We start from the raw sequence: 20,500 nt of genomic DNA, 5'->3' as shown, positions 1-20,500 counted from the left end.
TGTATACAATCTTTCTCTAGTGAAGGACAAATGAGTATATATATATATATATATATATATATATATATATATATATATATATATATATATACACGTATTGCTTAATCACAAAAACAAATCCAGAAAGATAAACTTGAAACCAATAAAACAGTTATAGATAGGGAAAGTAGAAATGGCATTGGCAAGATAGGAATGGAATGGTAGTCAGACTTCTACATATACCTTCCTAATATAGTTTTGATTTTTGAATCATGTAAATGTTATTACATACTCAAAAAAAAAGAAAGAAAAAAGAAAAAACAACACTAAATCAAAATGGATAAAGCAAACACTAAAACTGAATACAAATAGCAACAAATGAACCTAACTATGTTATCAAATAACATAATCACACACACAAAATTTAATCCAAGGAATTCTGACCACAGTACTATGACTGTAGACCATTACTGAGTGTAGTGGGATGACTGTGGCCCTCTCCAAAATATACTCACCTGGAGCCCATGAATATGATCTCATTTGAAAGAGGAGTCTATGCAAGTATAAAGATCTCAAAATCAAATCATTCTAGATTTAGGGTGAACCTTAATGCCAATGAATATGTCCTTATAAAAGATAGAAATGGAAGACACAGACACATAAAAAAGGCCACGTAAAAATGGAAGCAGAGATTGAAGATATGTACACAAGTCAAGCATGCTTGAAGCCACCAAAAGCTGGAAATGGCAAAGTTGGACTCTTCTCTAGAGTCTTTCTTTGGAGGGAGAGTGGACCTGCTGACACCTTGATTTTAAACTTTTGGACTCTAGAACTGAGAAAGAATAAATTTCTGTAGGTTCTAGCCACTAAATTTGTGGTTAATTTATTGCAGAAGCTCTAGGAAACTAATTTACTGGAATATATTCTAAGGCTAGAAAGGATTGAAAAGAAATCGTGAAACTTATCTGACTTGTTTTATATTGGCAGTGGTATTGAAACAGCAATTCTAATAATATATGGTTTTGGAATCCAAGTGAAAAAAGTCTTCTGGACAAAGAAGCCATTAAGTGTGTCACAACTGAAATCAGAACTGACCACTGGACTTGGCAACATGAAACTCACTGGTGACCCCGAGAAGACCAACTTTTAAAGTAATGCAATGTAGGCCTAACAGGATGAGAGGAGAGGGATAAGACAGTGACTACAGACAGCTTCTCTAAAGAAAAGCCGAGAATTTGGGCAGGAGGGTCAAAGAAGGATTTTTCATTTGGGAGAAACAACATTATGTTTGAGTGCTAATGTAAATGAATGATCATGTGGAAAGAAAAAAAATATTAATGATACAGAACAGGGAAGAATTACAGGAGTGATAACTCTAGAGTATGTGAGGGAGTGACACTCCCAGGGAACAGGTAGAAAGGCTGGCTTTAGAAGCTTAGACAGTTCTATAGTAACAGATGGGTAAGCAGAGTATGTATATGGTATAGAGACCAGTGGGTAGATAGGTAAATAAATGCAATGCCAGGTACTTGTGAAAGCTCTTTTCTGATTGCTTCAATATTCTGTTCTAGGAAGTTCATCTACATTAAAGATGAAAAAGGAGATGTTGGAGGTTTTGAGAAGAGGGGAGAAAGTATGAAACAGTCATCTAGGAGAGAAGGTAAGTGAAAGGATCAAATCAGTGTGGTACAATTGCTGGGAGCATTAAGAATCCACTGTCATTATTTTAAAGTGACACCAGTCATCATGGTATCATCATTTTTCTGCAGTCCCATTCAACTGCAAGAGTGAGATTTCACTATGGTTGTAATTTTGCCAAGACAGAGAGAGGCAAAGGTACTGAAGATGTATGCATGGGAGTGATTAGGACTGACCTTTGAATGTAAGGTATAAGGGATATTGGGGTGAAAAAATCCAGTACCACATCATTCTATCCTGCAAACAATTTAATCCTTTGGCTCTGTAGCTATCTTCCCTCTTGTATCTTACTGACTGATCTTTCACTGATTCCACTTTCTCCAATGGTTTATCATCATTTCCCATGTCTAACTACGATACTTGGCCCTATGTATACTTCCTCCAAAATTCATTTATTTTCATGGCTTCTGAAAGGTCTGTATAAATTCATTATGTGATAATTCATTCATGATTCTTCATTGGCACTACAAACTCTTACAGTATCAAAGCGTCAATATGCCTGACACTAATAATCATTTCTTTCAAAATGTTAGTAACTTAAATAACATTTCTAAAATGAAAGAAATCACTTCCTGTAATCTTGCCATTTTCATCATTATTCCCATTCATTAGTAATCCAAACTCAGGTTATGAATTCTTTTTTAAAAAAAATTATCATCTATATTATTAGTTAATTCCTTTCCTGTTCTATCCCTCTAATCCTAGCTTAAAAATCTCACTATCAGTTACCTGAATTATTGTAATTACCAATTAACTAGTCTTCTTTTAACTTCACTACTTTTCTACTTTCAGTAGTCCTTCACATGAGGATGCAATGAATTGCCCTTAAACGACTTATTATTTACTTCCATAATTAACTACAATAAAAACATTTACAACTACTTCCAAAGCCATTATCCTCACATTCAGTCTCCTTAATTTATAGTTCCTTTTCAATTATATTTTCCCTTATTCCAACATAAACTCCCTGTTCTTGCCAGATTGTTCTTTTCACTGTTCTCAAAACATGCTATCCTCAAGTCTTGTGCCAACACATTTCCTTATTTAGTTCCTGTTTCTTTCTATACCTAAAAGAATTCTATCCATCCTTCAAGTTCCACCTCTCCCTTGAAACCTTCCTCTATTATTGTACTTCATTGTATTTTCCTTCAATGAATTCCTGTGCTACATTCAACAGTCAGGATCTGGCCACGTATAGTTATTAGTCTCTCTAACCATTTCATTGGCATCTTAAGGGCAAAATTTTGTCTAATTTTTTCACCCCTGTCCCCAATAATACCTAGCAAAATGAAGATCATATTATTAACAGGTTAAACTGAAAACAATGGGAAATTGCTAGGGAATTTATTAGATGAAAAACTCAAGGCCCTAAGAATCAAACACTAGGTAAAAAGAGTTTGAAATTTGGATGCTAAGCAAGTTCATGTATTTAAGGTGATGATACTAGGGAATCATAATCGCACATAATCAGATCTTAAAAGTATGATCCTCACATGTTAAGCTTATATTAGTAAGCTCATGTTTGTTTTTATTGGAAAGGGAACCACATTTTAACAGAAATCTATCAGTTAAATTCTAGAATTCCCCCTCTTCAATACTCTTATTAACAGTACAAAAATTAAGAGTTAAGCTTTTACACAGATTAGTAATTTAAATCCTTGGGAAAATCTAGAATTAATTCCAAAACAGATCCATAAAAAGCTTGAAATATTTCTAACCTCTTACTTATCAAACACAGCTGATGAGGGAACAAGGAAAGTTAAAATAATATTGGGTTGCTGGAAAAGTCATGACGTATTTTTCTGTTTTTTGTTGCAAAAATGCGTCATGACTTTTCCGACAACCCAATAAAATCCAGTTGGTATCTTTTCTGTGCTGAAATAAATGAAATCAGGTAATTTTCATCATTGATTTCTGAAACCATAACTAAAAATCTACTTATTAAATTCTTTAACAAAAATTACCATTAAGTTGATATTAAAAACAAACTTCCTACTTTCAGCATGTTATGGCCCCTAAATTTACAAGCCTCCTATTATTTCTTGAAATCAGACTAAATTCTCATCCATCTAAGACCAAAGCCCAGAACTGAAAAAGTCTCTATTATCTGATCAGATATCAGCTAACACTGCGTGAATAAGCTCTGAATAACCACTATGCAAATGTATCAAATTAAATATTAAAATCCCCATAGACACTTTTGACCAAATAGAATCACAGAATTTTAAAGGTAGGAGAAAATTTAGAGTTAAGAGACTAACTTGCCTATTTTACATGAGAAACAGGAATGTTGAGCATTTATAAAGTTTTTGGGGAGCAGTAGTGGGTAGACATATCATTACTACAGCTGATGTAATGGGGAAACTGGTAGTCTGTAATAATTATAAAACTCATATAATGAGAACTCAATATAGATTGTGAAGCCACAGTTAGCTAGATATAAATTCTGACATGGATATTAACTACCATGGAGAACACACTACAACTGACAATATCATAGCTTAGAAAAATAAAATAAACAGAATTATCAATGTATAAAAATTTATGATTATTCAGAAAACAACACTTTTTAAAACACTTAGTACTACCATTTTAGACAAATCTAATTTAACTTCAATTTACCAGTACCAAATTGGGATAAAAATTCAACTATAAAGTATACTGTGATAGGTTGAGATGCATATTCTAATACCTACAGTAACCTCTAAGAAAATCTTAAAAATAGTAAGTAAATAAATCAATCAATCAACAAAGGAAATTAAATGACACACTAAAAGAATAACATAAAAAAGGTAGTAAAAGAATGGCAGGCATAAATCCAATTATATCAATAATCACATTAAATGGGAATAGACTAAACATGCCACTCAAAAGGCTGAGATTATCATACTGGATAAAACCCAAGGACATTACTTCTATAAAAGACATATTTTAGATTCAAAGATATAAACAGGTTCAAAGTAAAATAATGGAAAAGATATTCCATACAAACAACAGCAGTAAGAATGCTTAAGTGGCTATATTAAGAGCATATGAAACAGACTTTGAGATAAATAGTACTACAGACAAAAAAGATTATGTCATAATGATAACAGTCAATAATATGTTAGAAAGACACAACATTTATAAATGTATCCACTCACACTTAACAACAAAGCTGCCAAATACACGCAGCAAAACTGACAGGTCTAAATGAAGCAGAAATAGAGAAATCAGCAAGGGTGTAAAAGACCTGAACAACACTGTCAACCAATGTGACCTAGACTGTTCAGAGTTCACATTCCTTTTCAGCACACATAGAACATTCTCCAGAAATGACCACATGTTGGGCTACAAACAAATCTAAATAAATTTAGAATCATAAAAAGGATATTCCCCGAATAGCAGAACAAAATTTAAAATCTGCAACAAAAAGAAATCTGGGAAAACTCAGAGGTCCAAGAAGATATTAAAAAAGAAGTTAAATATTTTGAACTGAATAAAAATGGAAACACAACATATTAAACTTTATAAAAGGATACAATTAAAGCAGTGTTTACTGGAAAAATATAGAGATTTAAATGCCAGTATCAGAAAAGAACTGTCTCAAATCCATAACCTAAGCTTGCACACGTTAAGAAACTAGAAAAAAACAAATCTAAAGCAAGAAAGAAATAATAAAGATTAAAATGAATGAAACAAAACCCTGAAAAATAAAAGAGAAACATCAATGACTTCATAAATTGGCTCTTTTAAAAAAATCAACAAAATTGACAAACTTTTAGATAGAATGACCAAGAAATTAAGAAGAGCAGACCTACAGGGCTAGCCGAGTGGCTCAGTTGGTTAAGAGTTGGCTTAAGAACGCGATCTCTGAGCAACAGGACCACCAGTTTGATTCCCACATGTGCCAGTGATGCTGCGCCCGAGATAAGCTGTTGCTGAACTGCCAAGAGGTGTCAGGATGGCTCAGCTGGTGTAATAACAAGATTGCCTGTTCGATGGTGGGCTACGCCCACCTGCAACTAAGACTGAACTTGGCATCTTGAGCTGAGTTGCCACCCGGATGGCTCAGTGCATAGAGCACGCGCTCTTAACAACAAGGCTGCTGGTTCAACTCCCAAATGGGATGGTGGCTACACCCACCCATAACTAAGATTGAACACAGCACCTTGAGCTTAGAGGCCGCGAGCTGGAGACGGGCAGCCAGATGGCGACTGGCATCCTCCAGAATGAAGGTTGAAGAACAACAACTTGGCTGGTCCCCTTCCCCAACAATGTTCCCCTCCTCCAATTCCCCAATAAAATCTTAAAAAAAAAAAAAAAAAAGCAGAGCGGACACAAATTACCAAAATCAGGAATGGAAAAGAGGGAGAATCACCACTAACCCTTCAAGAATTACAAGGATCCTAAAGGAATATTATGAACAATTTTAAATCAACAAATTATAGAGCTTAAATTAAAACAAGGAATTCCTAGAAAGACACAAATTACCAGAACAGACTACAAAAAATTGAAATTCTGAGTAGATCAAATAAGGACATTAAACTATGAATTAAAAACTTCATACGAAGAACAGCCTAGGGATGATGGTTTCACTGATGAAGCCTATGAAATATGTGAGAAACTCATTCTGCGAGGTCAGTATTACTCTGATACCAAAACCAGGCAGAGAAAACACAAGAAAACTAAAGGTCAATATCCCTCATGAACATAGATACAAAAATCCTTCTTAAAAGATTAGCAAACTGAATTCAGCAACAGATAGGAAAGGATTATACATATCAAGTGCAATTTTTCCTCAGAATGCAAGGCAGGTTTACCATCTTAAAATCAATCTAAAACGCTATATTCACAGAATAAAGCACAAAACCACATGATCATTTCAATACATGAAGAAATCCAAGTGACAAAACCCATTCATTATAAAGATGTTCATAAAACAAGGTATATAGAAAGGAACTTCTTCAACTAATTAAAGGACGTTTATGAAAAGTCTACAGCTAACATTATTCTTAATGGTGAAAGCTTTCCCCCAAATACCAAAAAAAACCAAGGATGTCTGTTCTTGCTACTGCTACTGAATGCTGTACATAGGTTCTAGCTAGTGCAGTAATGCCAAAAAAGAAACCTAAAAAAATAAAATAAAAAATTTAAAAAATATTACATGTATTCAGGTTTTTTAAAAAGTGAAACCATTTATTACAAGATATTATCATCCTATATGTGGAAAATTCTAAGGCACCCCTAAAAAGACTACTAGAACTCATAAACAAGCTTAGCAAGGTCACAAAACATAAGATCAATATACAAAAATCAACTGCGTTTCTATATTCTAGAAAAAAATGTGAAAATGAAGTAAAGAAAACAATTCCATTGCAAATAGAACCACAAAGAATAATTAGGAAAATAAATTTAAGAAGTGCAAGATTTGTACAATGTTATAAAACATTGCATAGAGAAAAAGATAAACTGAGAAACATTCCATGCTCATGGACTGGCAGGCTCAATATTATTAATACAACAATTTTCCTGAAATTGATCTATAGATTTGACACAATCTTTTTCAAAACACCAGCTGGCTTTTTAAAAAAACAGAAAAAAGCTGATCTGATTTTTATATGGAAATCAAAGGATCTAGAAGAGCCAAACAATTTAGAAAAACAAAAATAACAACAACCCAAAATCGAAGGACTTACACCCAATTTCAAAACAGTATGAAGCAACAGGAATCAAGAGAATGTGTTCAGGTGTAATATCAATGAAGAGAAATGAGATTTCAGAAATAAATCCTTACATTTGTTACACCGATTTTTCACAAAGTTGCCAAGATAGCTCAATGGGAGAAAGGATAACAACATATGGTTTGGGGACAACTGGATATCACATGCAACAAAATGAACTTAGATCCTTATCTCATACCAGACATAAAAATTAATTCAAATGGATCAAAGACCTAAATGTATGAGTTAAAATGATAAACCATCTAAAAGAAAACATAGGAGGAAATCTTTGTGGCTTTGTATTAGGCAAAGAGTTTTTTAGACAACAAAAGCAGGAGCCATGAAAGATAAAACTGACAAACTGCACTTCACCACTAAAGTTACAAACTTTTGCACTTTAAAAGACACCAACAAGAAAATAAAAAGAAAAGTTACAAACTGGGAGAAAACATTAGCAAATCATGTATCTGATAATATCCTTGTATTCAGAATAAGAAAACAATCCAATTTTTAAATGGGCAAGACTTGCCTGAATAGACATTTCACCAAAGAAGACACAAGAATGGCTTATTAAACATAAAAAAGTGCTCAACATCATTACTAAATAGGAATATGCTAATTAAAACCACAATGAGCTACCATGACATACCCACTAAATTGGCTATAATCAAAAAGATAACATCAAATGTTGGTGATAATGTGGAGAAATTCTTATATAAACTGCTGGTAAGAATGTAAAATGGTGCAGCCACTTTGGGACACAGGTTGGCAATTTCTTAAAAAGTTAATTTATCATAGTACCTAGCAATTCCATTCTTAGCAACCTACCTAAGACAAATGAAAACATTTGCCCAAACAAAAACGTTTCCATAAATGTTAAAAAAAAACAACATTATTCATAATAGCCCAAAACTGGAAATGACTGAAGTGTCTTCAATTGGTGAGAGAATAAACAAAATGTGGTATATCAATATGATGAAATAACATTCAGCAAAAAAAGGAATAAAATACTCATACATGCTGTGCCATGAATGAACCTCAAAAACATTATGCTAAGTGAAAGAAGCTACATTCAAAAGACTACATGTAGTATGATTCCTCTTAGATGCAATTTCCTAAAAATTTTATAGAAACAGAAAGTAGATCAGCAGTTGCCTGAGGGGGAGGGGGTTGTGGGAGTTGGGAGCTGACCACAAATAGGCTTGAGGGAAATTTTAGGGGTGATGTAGAAGTTCTAAAACTGGATTGTGTTGATGGCTGCACAATAAATTTAGTAAAAACCATTCAATTGTATACTGACAATAGGTGAATTTTATATTATGTAAATTGTATCTTGATAAAGTTGTGAAAATGCAATTAGAGATATTGCCATCCCTTAGCTAGCTATAAACATTTCCCATAATTTAGCATCTTTTTTCTTAGAAAAGGTAATCATACATAATAAAGAAACTTATTGTACATATTAGTCATATACTAACAATTTCCAGGAATTCAAATACAAACACTATAATTCGGTGGTAATAATTAGCTCTAACCTGCACTTGACTAAAATTTCTTGTGAGGAATAAGGGAAGCAATCATGGAATTTAAGCAAGCTCATACACTGTCACCTGCATGTAGTTAAGGACTATTTCACTTGCCCTAGGATGGCAGTTACATTCAATATAATTACCTTGTTTTGAATAGAATCACTGATACATAAGAGTAGGAAGGCATCTTATAAATAATCTAGTCCAATTTCTTTGTTTGACATGAGAAGAAGCAAGGAGATGAAAAGCAAAGAGGTGAAATGATGTGTTCAAGAGCACACTTTCAAAGCTAATTGCAAAGCTTCCTGGTCTTTCTCAGTCTCCTGACTTTTCCAGCTCTATGTACTGACTATGATTTTATTGAAAGAAGCAAGTGGTTAAAGATTATAAAAAAATAATCATGGGAATTATCCAGGCAACAGCTAAGCAGATGATTAATTTTTCATCCTATGAACAAATCTCTTGTAACCCCAAATTGTTGGTTCCTTTTATATCCTACAAAAAAAGAAGGAAACTTTAGGAAGTGTTTTACACAATTATCTCACTTAGTACTCCAAACATCCTCATGGAAGGAATTACCTTATTTAATAATTGGAGAAACTGAGGTTCAAAATAATTTAACTTGCCATAGTTAGAAAGCTTGTAAATAATAACGGCAGAATTTTAAAAATTAAATTTATCTGATTTCAAAGCCCATGCCCATTTTCCCACACTTCTTTCAGACATTTTAAGGTAATGATATCCAAAACAATTCCTTTCAATAAATACTGTTTGTGCTTACATCTCCAATATATTTATTAGAAAAGTCACAAAACAGATATTTTAAGATAAAAAATAAATATGTCAAGAGGTTCTAATTTTCTTTGCACAATGAGCTAAATTATCTTGCACACCCCCAGTCCCACCTTCCTTCATCTTTTCCAGTACACATACACCAACTTGGAAACCACTATTCTAGCTACTACTGTTTTTCCAGAATTAAATACCATCTTCCTTTGAAATTTTCTTCTGTTCCTGACACATTACCCTCATTTAAAAGCTTTAATTCCTGTATTTCTTTTTTTTTTAAGAATTTTATTGGGGGGTTGGGGGATGGGAACAGCGCTGGGGAATTGGGGAAAGGAGAACAGGCAAGTTGCTGTCCTTTTTGTTCTTCAGTCTAGTTGTGGAGGACGTTGCTTCACTGGCCCAAGTTGGCACCATCATTGTGCTCTTCCTGGGCGAGGCCGATCAGTCGCCGGCTTCTGGACGGCTGTTCACTGTGGCTGCTTGCGGCTCACGTTGGCTGCTGGCTACACACGGTAGCCCATGGCAACCTACTGCAGCAGGGGCTGCAGCCTACACCGTCGATGGCAACTCCCGGCAGCCCAGCTCCAGGTCGAGCTGTTGTTCAGCATCTTAGCTGTAGAGGGCAGTGTCACTGACCCTCGTATGTGGGATCCGAACCGGGGCCCTCTGGCGTCCCAAGCCAGCTCTTAACCAACGCACCACTCGGCCAGCCCTCCTGTATTTCTAATTCCATTAATTCCTCTATTAAACTTGTGTTTTTCTATTTTTACTCTCTTCTATTTCTAGGCTCTTGAAACTGGAAATATATCCACTTAAAATCTCTAACAGTTCATCAATAAAGCTGGACACTCTTACTTAAAATCAGGGTTTTAAAATGACTATGAAGAAACTGCACAAAGATGAAAACTATAATGTTTCTGACAGACTGAATGTTTTCTGTCAAAAGGTTTACAGTGTTTAGGTAGGGGGAGAAAACCCATATAAGAAAAAAGAAGATATTTCTAGAATACTAAAACTGGCTTTTTAGTAAAAGCAGCAAGTAACCTCTGAACCTCACAGAAAGTATAAAATTTGTGTTTGAGCTAAATAAAAATCACTGAGACAATTGTTGATCAGTGTTATATGAAACCAGGAAAGTAGCAATCAGGTTGCAGTATATGCCTCATTAGAATCAATGACTCTACAATATGCTTCATTACAAGTGTGATGTAAAATATTTCTATCAAGCTTAAAATGCTTAAATATATCTGGCTTTGGATTACCTTTTACCAATATCAAGTGCAATTCAATATACAGTAAAATCTTGCTTCTCAAATTCAGCTTTTTGCTGTCTAATTCCTTCCAGATGTTAGAATCTCTCTCCTACCGAATCAAACTTGTTCTTGTACAAATTGATGCAGTCACTTCATTATAAACCAGTGTTTCTAAACTGTTTAATCTAAGATTCCCCCCTTCCCAACTAATTGTAACCCTTTTGAGGGCGGTATCACTCCCACTGGGAATGCATGCTCTAAAATATCTTTCACAAAACTTGTATTATAAAGTTATAGGGACCGGGTTTTTTTTTAAATAATAACAAAATTAAGATAAAGAAAGCCTTTAGTTCTATTGTCCAATAGAGTCCATCTTCCTGAATTCCTAAAATATTTTCAAAGCATGAAAAAGGCAAAAGCAAAGTTAGAAAGAACTGGAGTTGGTCAGGCTAGGCATCCAAAGACTGGAAACTACAAAGGAGAGTGATCATCGTAATATTTGATGCAAACTTCACACAGAATTGGACTATAGACTATTGCAGACATGGAAAACTCAAGACAACTACAGTAAAAAAAGAGGAGGAAGAGGAGGAGTGGAAAAAAGGAGGGAAGGAAGGGATAGTAGGAAGGGGAAGGAAGAAAAGGAGGGAAGAAAGTAGGAAAGAATGGAAAGACATTGCTAAAGAAGCTCTTGAAGCCCAAACTACTGCTTTTTAGATGCCTCTCCTTAACTGGCCTAACCACCCAATTCCAACGTTATTTCTGTTTGTACTGGAGTTATCTCTATAGTAGATAGGAAATAGCATTTTAATAATGTAGTTTTAATTTATTCCTGATAATTTTTATATATGCAGTTCCTTCCTTATCAGACATCTCCAAAGAGATCTTCATGGGCAACTCCAATTACAACAGTGCCAAAGTGATCATCCTGCTCCATCTACTCTATTTTTAAATCTTTGAGTTATTTTTCTAAAACTCTAATCTGTTTGTGTATTCTCATGCTACCTCTAACTCTCATGCTACCTCTATGTTAATGCATACTTCTATTTTTGTATTTATACATTGTAATTACCTATGAAATCTGAGTTTCGTGTTAAATTATGAATTACTTGATGGCATGGAAATTATCATTTATCATTGTATTTCCAGTGCCTATCGCAATACCAGGCAGTTTTACATACTGAATAAATGTTATGCTTTAACTGCTGGACTGCTAAGCACTTTGCCATGCGTACACATGTGATGCACAACCAAGCTGACTTTTCAAAAAGGATTTTTCTAATCTTCTGTCAAAATAGAATTATCTGATGAAGAAAAGCACTTTTCCAGGTGTTCTCACTTTTAGAGTTCCTAATGCCTGTGGCATTCAGATGTGATATTAAAGTAGGGGTTGCAAACTAAAATGCCCAGTGACCAGGAAGTCATTCTAAATAAGCGAAAGCAAAGATGGATATACATAAAACAGGAGAAGGCAGTGGTGGTCTAGAGACTGAATGCCCAAAGCAGGGACTCCATTTGATTGTAGCGCTTGGGAATTCAGGTCATGTGGCCATATCTTTAAGTGTTCAAGAGAAGCTAGTTATCTGCCTTTCCTCCTCCCTTTTTTTTTTCTTTTTAATATGGGTTCCTGTATTAAATCTTGGTTTCATTCATTCATTTATTTCTTTTTAAACACTATATGGGCCAAGGAAAACATGTGCAGGACGAATTGGGACTACTGGGCATCAGTTTGTGATCTCTGAAAAGTACGCAACTTCTTCAACTGATAGTGACAGATTATTTGGTTTGGCTCAAGGAATCAAAACATTGCTTTGACTTGTTTATTTACCTTTTGCCTCCTTCATCAGGCTCACATCCACGCAAGCCCTTTCAATCTTTCAATATGATGCAACCATATTAAGTTCCAGAAAATCTTCTTCCTGCTTCTCTGCCTTTATAAGCCTTCAGCCTGAAAAGCTACCCACTTCCTCAGTCCCTTCTCCAATCCTTCATGCTGTCTAATTCCTACTCTGGTCACTAACTCAGGGAAGCATTCCATGATCTCTCCTAGACTAGATTATATCCTCTGTTAAATATATTTTCAAGTACTCTGTGCTTTTCCCAAAAGCACTTGTCAAACCTGTAATTAAATAACCGTTTCTGTAACTAGTTATTTTATAACTAATTTCCTCCTTGAACATCAAGTTCTAAGAGGGAAGAAAATGGGCAGATCTTGTATATTACTATAGTCTCATCAAGCATGGCATGGGACAGGCATCAATAAATAACTGAAGAAAGAAGAAACAAAGGGTCATTTCTTACTATCACATAAAAAAGGAATGGAATTAAGATAGTGAAATTTGAATCTTTGCCCTGAGACCAAAAGGGAGGTTTTCACTTTTTAAAAAGTATATTCTTTATTTGAACTTCTGTATGTATCTCTTTATTGAGCTTATTAACTAGTCTACTCAATACCACTAATCTCCCTATTGTGTCTACTAGATCTGCGTAGTACTAAAAAGGTGTATTAATCTCTACACACACACACACACAATACAGAATTGTATTTTGTCAAGTTTTATTTACACTTCATTTTTTGTCTTTATTTAGTTATTTGCTGAGTTCATAAAAGTTTTTGCCTACTGTATTTTCTCGACAAACTTTTTTTTTATTTACCCATTTGTCCAATGTCTCTCTTCACCTGCTGATTTAGTATTTTAAGCTTAAGTTCTATCCTACTGGCATTAATACTGAAATTGCTGTCTTCTTTTTTTACTTTCTTTCACATACTTAGCCCAACTCGTGATTTTCATCTCCTCAACCACTTTATTTCTTTACTTTTCCCCTGGGTGATTTCCCTGTCTCAAAGATTTTAAACATCATATATGTTAATGATTCCAGCCTCAACTTCTCTCCTGAACTTCAGATTGGTATATCCAACTACCTAACATCTCCATTTGGATGTATAACAGCCACCTCGAACGTCAATATTTTATTTTCAAAATGAGTTCCTTTTATTGTTCTTTATACCAGCTACTTCTGCAACATTCCCCATTTTGATTAAGGACAACTCATTCTTCCAGTAGCTGTGGCCAAATATCTTGGTATTATCCTTGATTTATTTCTCACCCACTTTTGGATCATGAACCTCTACTTTCAAAATATATCTTGAATTCGACCATTTCCAAGCCACCTTCCTCTCTCATTGCCTCCTAATTGGGTTTTTCCTACCCCTGCTACTCCCAGTCAATTTAACACAGCAGCCAGAGATTGTTAAAATATAGATCAGGTCATGTCACTCCTGATCAAAATCCTTCAAAAACTTCCTCTGTCATTCAGAATAAAAGTCAAAACCCTTAAAATGATCTTTAAGTTAAGAATATGAATTATATTTCTTAACCAGAAATTAGCTTTGATATTCTTTTCTCCTTTCGGTAAAATACTAGCATGTACCTTATTTTAGGAAACATAACTTATAATACTTAAGTGTTACATAAATTGGTGAGAAAAGATACAATGCTGGCTCAGAAACTAAAAAATAGAGGATTCTTTGTCTTTCTTCAGATCTCATACATCTATTAACTCTTGAACTCAAGACTGATGAGATGAAAGCACATGGTTTTATACTGTCAATCATTAAGACAAATATTATATATGTATTTAAAGGAAAAAAGGTTTATCGTTCTAGGCTTAACAAAACTAACTCCTCCTTTTAAATCAAACCAATAAATGTTTTGCTTGAGTTCCAGGAAAAGATCAACTTCAGTTACAGCTGCTGATTCTAACAATAATTGTTTAAATCTGTTCACAGTAGAAAATACGTACATGAAAACATTTGTCTTCTCTACAACCATTTTTCACTTGAATTTACACAATCTAAAATAATTAGTGTGATGAACTGTGGCAGATTAAAAACGGTCACAAATTCTTTCCTTGACCTCAGTGACTTTCATGACAAATAAAATTTGGCAGAAATGACCCAGGTTTCCCAGGGCTAAGTCATAAGAAACCTTGCAGCTTTCACTCAAGTATATCATTACACTCTCTGGGAGCCCTGACCCACCATGTCAAATGTCAGATTACCATGAAACAGCCATGGTGGTGATTCTGTGTTCTGTGACTCTGTGCTCTGGTTGAGGTCCCAGCTGAGGCCAGCCTTCTGGCCATGTCCACCAAGGTGGCACTCACTGGGTGAAGGCATCTTGGACTACACAGGCCAGCCAGCTGAATACCTCCAAGCAATCTCCATCAACACCACAAGAAAAAAGCTGAGCCCCACCTGAAATTCCTTACCCACAAAATCATGAGACATAAGAAAATGGTTGTTAATTTAAATCATATTAAGTTCTGTGGTAGTTTGTTATATAGTAACAAATAACTGGAACATTCAGTACATTTGTATTTAATTGGCAACAAAGAAGTTTTCATTTCAAATTTAACACTACCTCTATTTTCTTTTTTTTTCCCTGGAAACCAAATCTATCTATTATTTTAATCCTTTATTCCTTAAAACTTTAATGACAACATGTAACTACTTTAACTCTTATCCTTCTGTGATATGATAGCAAGTTTCAATATGTAATAAACAATTTTAAGGTTTTTGTAAGCAGAACCATAATCTCATTTTGTACTTAAAAAAATCTTGTACTCTGAACAGTTTATAAATTACAAGAAATAAGCAACTTTTCACCAAACATTTTAAAATATTTAAATTACTAAAGCATAAAGACATGACTTCTTTCCACTCAGAAAACAAACAATTTCTATGTGATTAAAAGGAAGTAACAGTATTGCCCTGGGAAGAAGGGGAGTGATACATAAGTTAAGAGAGTATTAAATGAAAAAAAAAAAATCATCCATTGTCATAATGCTATAAATTTGCTTGACACACACCTATGAAAATGGTTAAAATCCAGAACACTGAAAACACCAAATGCTGGTGAGGATGTGGAACAACAGGAGCCCTTATTCACTGTTGGTGGGAATACAAAATGCTACAGATACTCTGGAAGCCAGTTGGCATTTCTTATGAAACTAAACATACTCTTAGCATACAATCCAGCAATCACACTCCTTGGTATTAACCCAAAGGAGCTGAAAACTTAACGTCCACACAAAAACCTGCACGTGGATGTGTATAGCAGCTTTATTCATAATTGCCAAAACTTGGAAGCAAACAAGATGTCCTTCCATAGGTGAACGGATAAACTGTGGTACAGCCAGACAATAGAATATTATTCAGTGCTAAAAAGAAATGAGCTATCAAGCCATGAAAAGACATGGAGGAAACTTAAATGCATATTATTAAGTGAAATAAATCAATTGGAAGAGGCTACATATGGTATTGTTCCAAATATAAGACATTCTGGTTAAAGGCAAAATTGTGGAGTAAATAAAAAGAACAGAGGTTGCCAAAGGTAAAGACAGAGGGGAGAGAACAAGACAGCATAGAAATTTTTAGGGCAATGAAAATACTCCGTATGTTATTATAATATATGTTATCATACATTTGTCTAGAATACCACACCAAGAGTGAACCCTAAGGTGACTTTAGGTGATTATGACATGTCAATAGAGGTAAAATCCCTGGTAAAAAATGTACCAATCTGGTGAGTGATGTTGATAACAGAGGGGCTATCCATGGGTGGGGACAGGGGGTGTAGGGCAAATCTCTGTAACTTCACCTCAATTTTATTATAAACCTAAAACTGCTCTATAAAAGTCTTTTTAAAAATTGCTTGATTTAACAACCAAATTTGGGATTTAAAAATGACTTAGACATTAGTGAATGTGATAGAATGGAGACAAAAGAATACAAACTTAATACACATATACTTATTAATTATGCAAGTCAATGAATGCTTTTGGGGTTCTTTATCTGCATAATGGAGATAGTTCCCACAACCTTATGTGATCTAAGGATTAGAGACAATGTACACAAAACACCTTGCACAATATGGGCCATCAGTGGTGGATAGAAGTTCAGAAAGGACAGCTTTAAAATTATTACTCTTATTACAAAAAAAGCATAAAATAATACATAAACCTATAACATAGCAATAAAAAAAGTTACGAGGCAACCAAATTAATTTTCTCTACAGTGTAACTAACATAAAATGTTAGCTGTAATTATTGCCACATTCACTTAACTATTGAGCACCTACTGTAATTCCCAGGTAGGTTCAATGCTACCATAAGAAAGGCACAAACTGACAGGAGCATTGTAAAGCTAAACTCAGTTCTAGTCTAGGTTAATCTTAGGGAATATACATAATAGATGATTACAGGAACAGCTCTTTTTGTCACTGACAAAAGTGAAATCTTTAAAAAAAGAGTGTAGTTAACTAAAATCAACATAAAACCCTAATAATTTTAATCAAAAGAATCAACTCTCATCTGTAAAATTTAGTACTAAAAAGTCAGCATGATGCATTTAACAAGTGTTCAAAAGTAGTAAGTTTTTGTGGAGTGAGCTAGGGTGACTAAGTCACGTGAGATGTTTATTCTCACAGTCAGGAAGGGAAGACAAAAGGGATGCGGAAACTACTTAAGTAACTAAGTCATCAACGAACTGGATTTAGGAATGGGTATGAGAATGACAAGAAAATGTTCATAAATGATACCTAGCAATATGAGCAAAGCAAGAGATTAAAACAAATTTATGACCGAGAAGACTGAGAAACAGAATATGAAATACTGTATTCCTGTTCTATTTGAACAGAAGAAAAAAAGAAAAGCAGGAAATTTGAGTGGAACATCGGAAAATGAACAGACAAGAGGAACCAAAAGTTATTATGTAGGATGCATGAACTTTCTTTTAACTCAGCCTCAAGCAGAAATAGCCTTGAAACAACATGGAATACTGGCAAGAACAGAGGTTTTAATTATGATTCCACCAATTAGAGAATGACTTTGGGTTATTTAGCCTCTTTAAAGGTACCCTCAAATATAAAGTGAGGATAATAGTACCCAACTCACAGTTATTTTATTTTTTTAAAGATTTTTATTGGGGAATTGGGGGATGGGAGCAGCGCTGGGGAATTGGGGAAGGGGAACAGACAAGTTGCTGTCGTTTTGTTGTTCAGTCTAGTTGTGGAGGACGTTGCTTCACTCGCCCAAGTTGGCACCAATCATTGTGCTCTTTCCAGGCAAGGCAGATCAGTCGCCGGCTTCTGGACGGCTGCTCACAGCGGCTGCTGGCCGCTCATGGTAGCTTATGGCAGCCCATTGCAGCAGGGGCTGCATGCAGCCTATGCCGTCGCCAGCGAGTCACGGCATCCCCTCTCCAGGTTGAGCTGTTGTTCAGCATCTTAGCTGTAGAGGGCAGTGTCACTGGCCCTCATATGTGGGATCTGAACCGGCGCCCTCTGGCGTCCCAAGCCAGCTCTTAACCAAGGCGCCACTCGGCCGGCCCTCACAGTTATTTTAAAGATTAAATGAGATAATGTATGTAAAACCAATGTATAAGACACTCAAATGAATATTATTAATAGGTTTGAGATGCACCATGATATACTAGGAAAGAGTGTTTTAAAATATTAACATCAGTAATATTAATAAATAGCACCATTCATTACTTTCTAGATGCTAGGCATTTGCTAGTTTACTTTATATAAATGTTAATCTTTACTAGATTCTTGCCAGATAGATTATTAACTTAATGCTTAATAAGACTATAACATATTTTCTGTTAAGAAATGCAATTACTGTCTCTTAACCTGATATTAAGAATATAAAATATATAAAATTACATTATCAAAGATTTACTGGTATACTTGAATTAAGCAGTCAAGGAAAAAGACCTTTGGCAGAGGGGGCCCGGGAAATATCACAGAAAACTGACACTAAATGAAAACATCTGAGGTGGGGGTGGGGAATGAAAACCTTGAAAGGGAATATGAGAGATGAGAGATGAGTAAGAAAAAACCCATTTTGTGTATTAGCCAGACTGAGGATTTTCTGTTATTGTTGATAAAAACAGCAGTTAATGCCTGCTATGCATATTACTAACTGCTTTATATTCATGTTGCCATTTAATTTTCATAGCAATCTTGCAACATAGGTATCATTCATTCATAAAAAATTGAATGATTTGGATATAAGCACACAATTGAGTATACAAAAGTTGTATTATAGTTGTGCACCTGTAATTTACATAAGGTGGTTAACCAATGTTACTCCAGTAAATTTAATTTTAAAGAGTACCTACTAGGTGGCAGACATTGTGGCTACAACTGTATACAAGACAACAGTGTCCCTGCCCTAACCAGCTTGCAGACTATTGCAAAAGCTGAACTTCTTTCAAAGATGTTAAACAATTTGCCTGAATCCACACAGCTAATACCGGGCCGAGTGAGGCTATGGACTCAAATCTAAAATCCATGCTCTTAACCACTATACTCGTTACTTCAACACAATTAAAAAATAAATTCAATAATGCTGACAGACTAACTATGAAACTGTATGAACTTATATAGCATTTCCTCAAGAAACAAAAACAATCACATTATTTATATGTTTTAATAACTTATAATTTTATTTAATTATAATTCAATAATATTCTGCACTAACTGCAATTGTAACACAACCATAAAATTAAAAATTTGAGTGTTAGTGCAGGAGAAAAATCGATATTATCAAAAGTTAATAGCTACTCATAGAGTTCTATATTACCTGATCTAATTTAATCATTTAAGCAATCATATTCACAAATGAAAAACTCCTAAAGATGGAACAATAATGGATCTTGGTGGACAGCAAAAACGTGAGCAAATTATAACAATGCCATCTATAGGACAATTAGTAGAATGCAGACAACCAACTTGGAACTTACAAAAGTATTCTTGATGACTTTCATTAGGAATTTATAGAACAAAAATTAATCATCAATAAAACACTCAAAACTGGATCTTACCCTACACATTATAAGACTAGAAATTGGCAGGACCAATTTGTAAGTCTTATATACTACTATATTTGAAGATTCAACAAATAGTAATGAACACTTTCATACCTACCAACTGGTGTTACGGGGCCTTATCACTTATTAATATATTTTCTCTTAGACTCAAATTCAAGCCAAACAGTTGGTTAATACAGACTTTACACAGAAACCCAAAACAGGTTAAGACTAAAACTAGGTTATAAAGTAACTTTCATGCCTGCAGAAAAAGCTTCTCCTAGATATGAAAAATTACAAGTAAGAGTATTTATCAGAATACCTAAGTTGTAAAATAATATAAACAAATACTGTATGTTTCAGGTCACAGGAAAAAAACGAATATGAAAGTGAGAAATGGGTCAATTTCTGAAAAGGATCTTGGTAAGCAACTTTTAACAAAAACTATTTACCAACAAAAATTAAAGATTATCCTAGTTACCAAATTAAGAGGTATCAAGAAAGATAATGCCCTCAAACTTACTCATGAAGGGGGAAAAAAAACATAAAATTTTCACCTCAGAAAATAGCATCAATGACCCACAGAAGCCAGCTTTAATTGATTCAGTTACAATAAATCTTTTCTTTAAATTGTATTTTGAAATGTATTATCTCTGTCTATAGAGATAGAAA

The 20,500-nt window shown here is 34.4% G+C and overlaps 2 protein-coding genes across 3 annotated transcripts in view; one reads left to right on the top strand and one right to left on the bottom strand.

Annotated features, from left to right (window-relative positions):
- The window catches only part of NIPBL (NIPBL cohesin loading factor), a 191,280-nt gene that overhangs the window by 132,714 nt on the left and 38,066 nt on the right, over positions 1-20,500 (bottom strand). The gene's annotated exons all lie outside the window — the stretch shown is intronic.
- LOC109387045 (uncharacterized) overlaps positions 659-20,500 on the top strand; it is a 63,250-nt gene continuing 43,408 nt past the window's right edge. Inside the window, exons 1-2 of the mRNA XM_019650732.1 lie at positions 659-831; positions 1,551-1,639. Of these exons, the coding sequence (XP_019506277.1) occupies positions 659-831; positions 1,551-1,639 (262 nt within the window). The remainder of the gene's footprint in view (positions 832-1,550; positions 1,640-20,500) is intronic.

Source organism: Hipposideros armiger, unplaced genomic scaffold (genome assembly GCF_001890085.2).
Source record: "Hipposideros armiger isolate ML-2016 unplaced genomic scaffold, ASM189008v1 scaffold_146, whole genome shotgun sequence".
In the NCBI taxonomy this organism is placed as follows: domain Eukaryota; kingdom Metazoa; phylum Chordata; class Mammalia; order Chiroptera; family Hipposideridae; genus Hipposideros; species Hipposideros armiger.
Note: the sequence above shows the minus strand (reverse complement) of the source record. Positions and strands in the feature narration are given on the sequence as shown.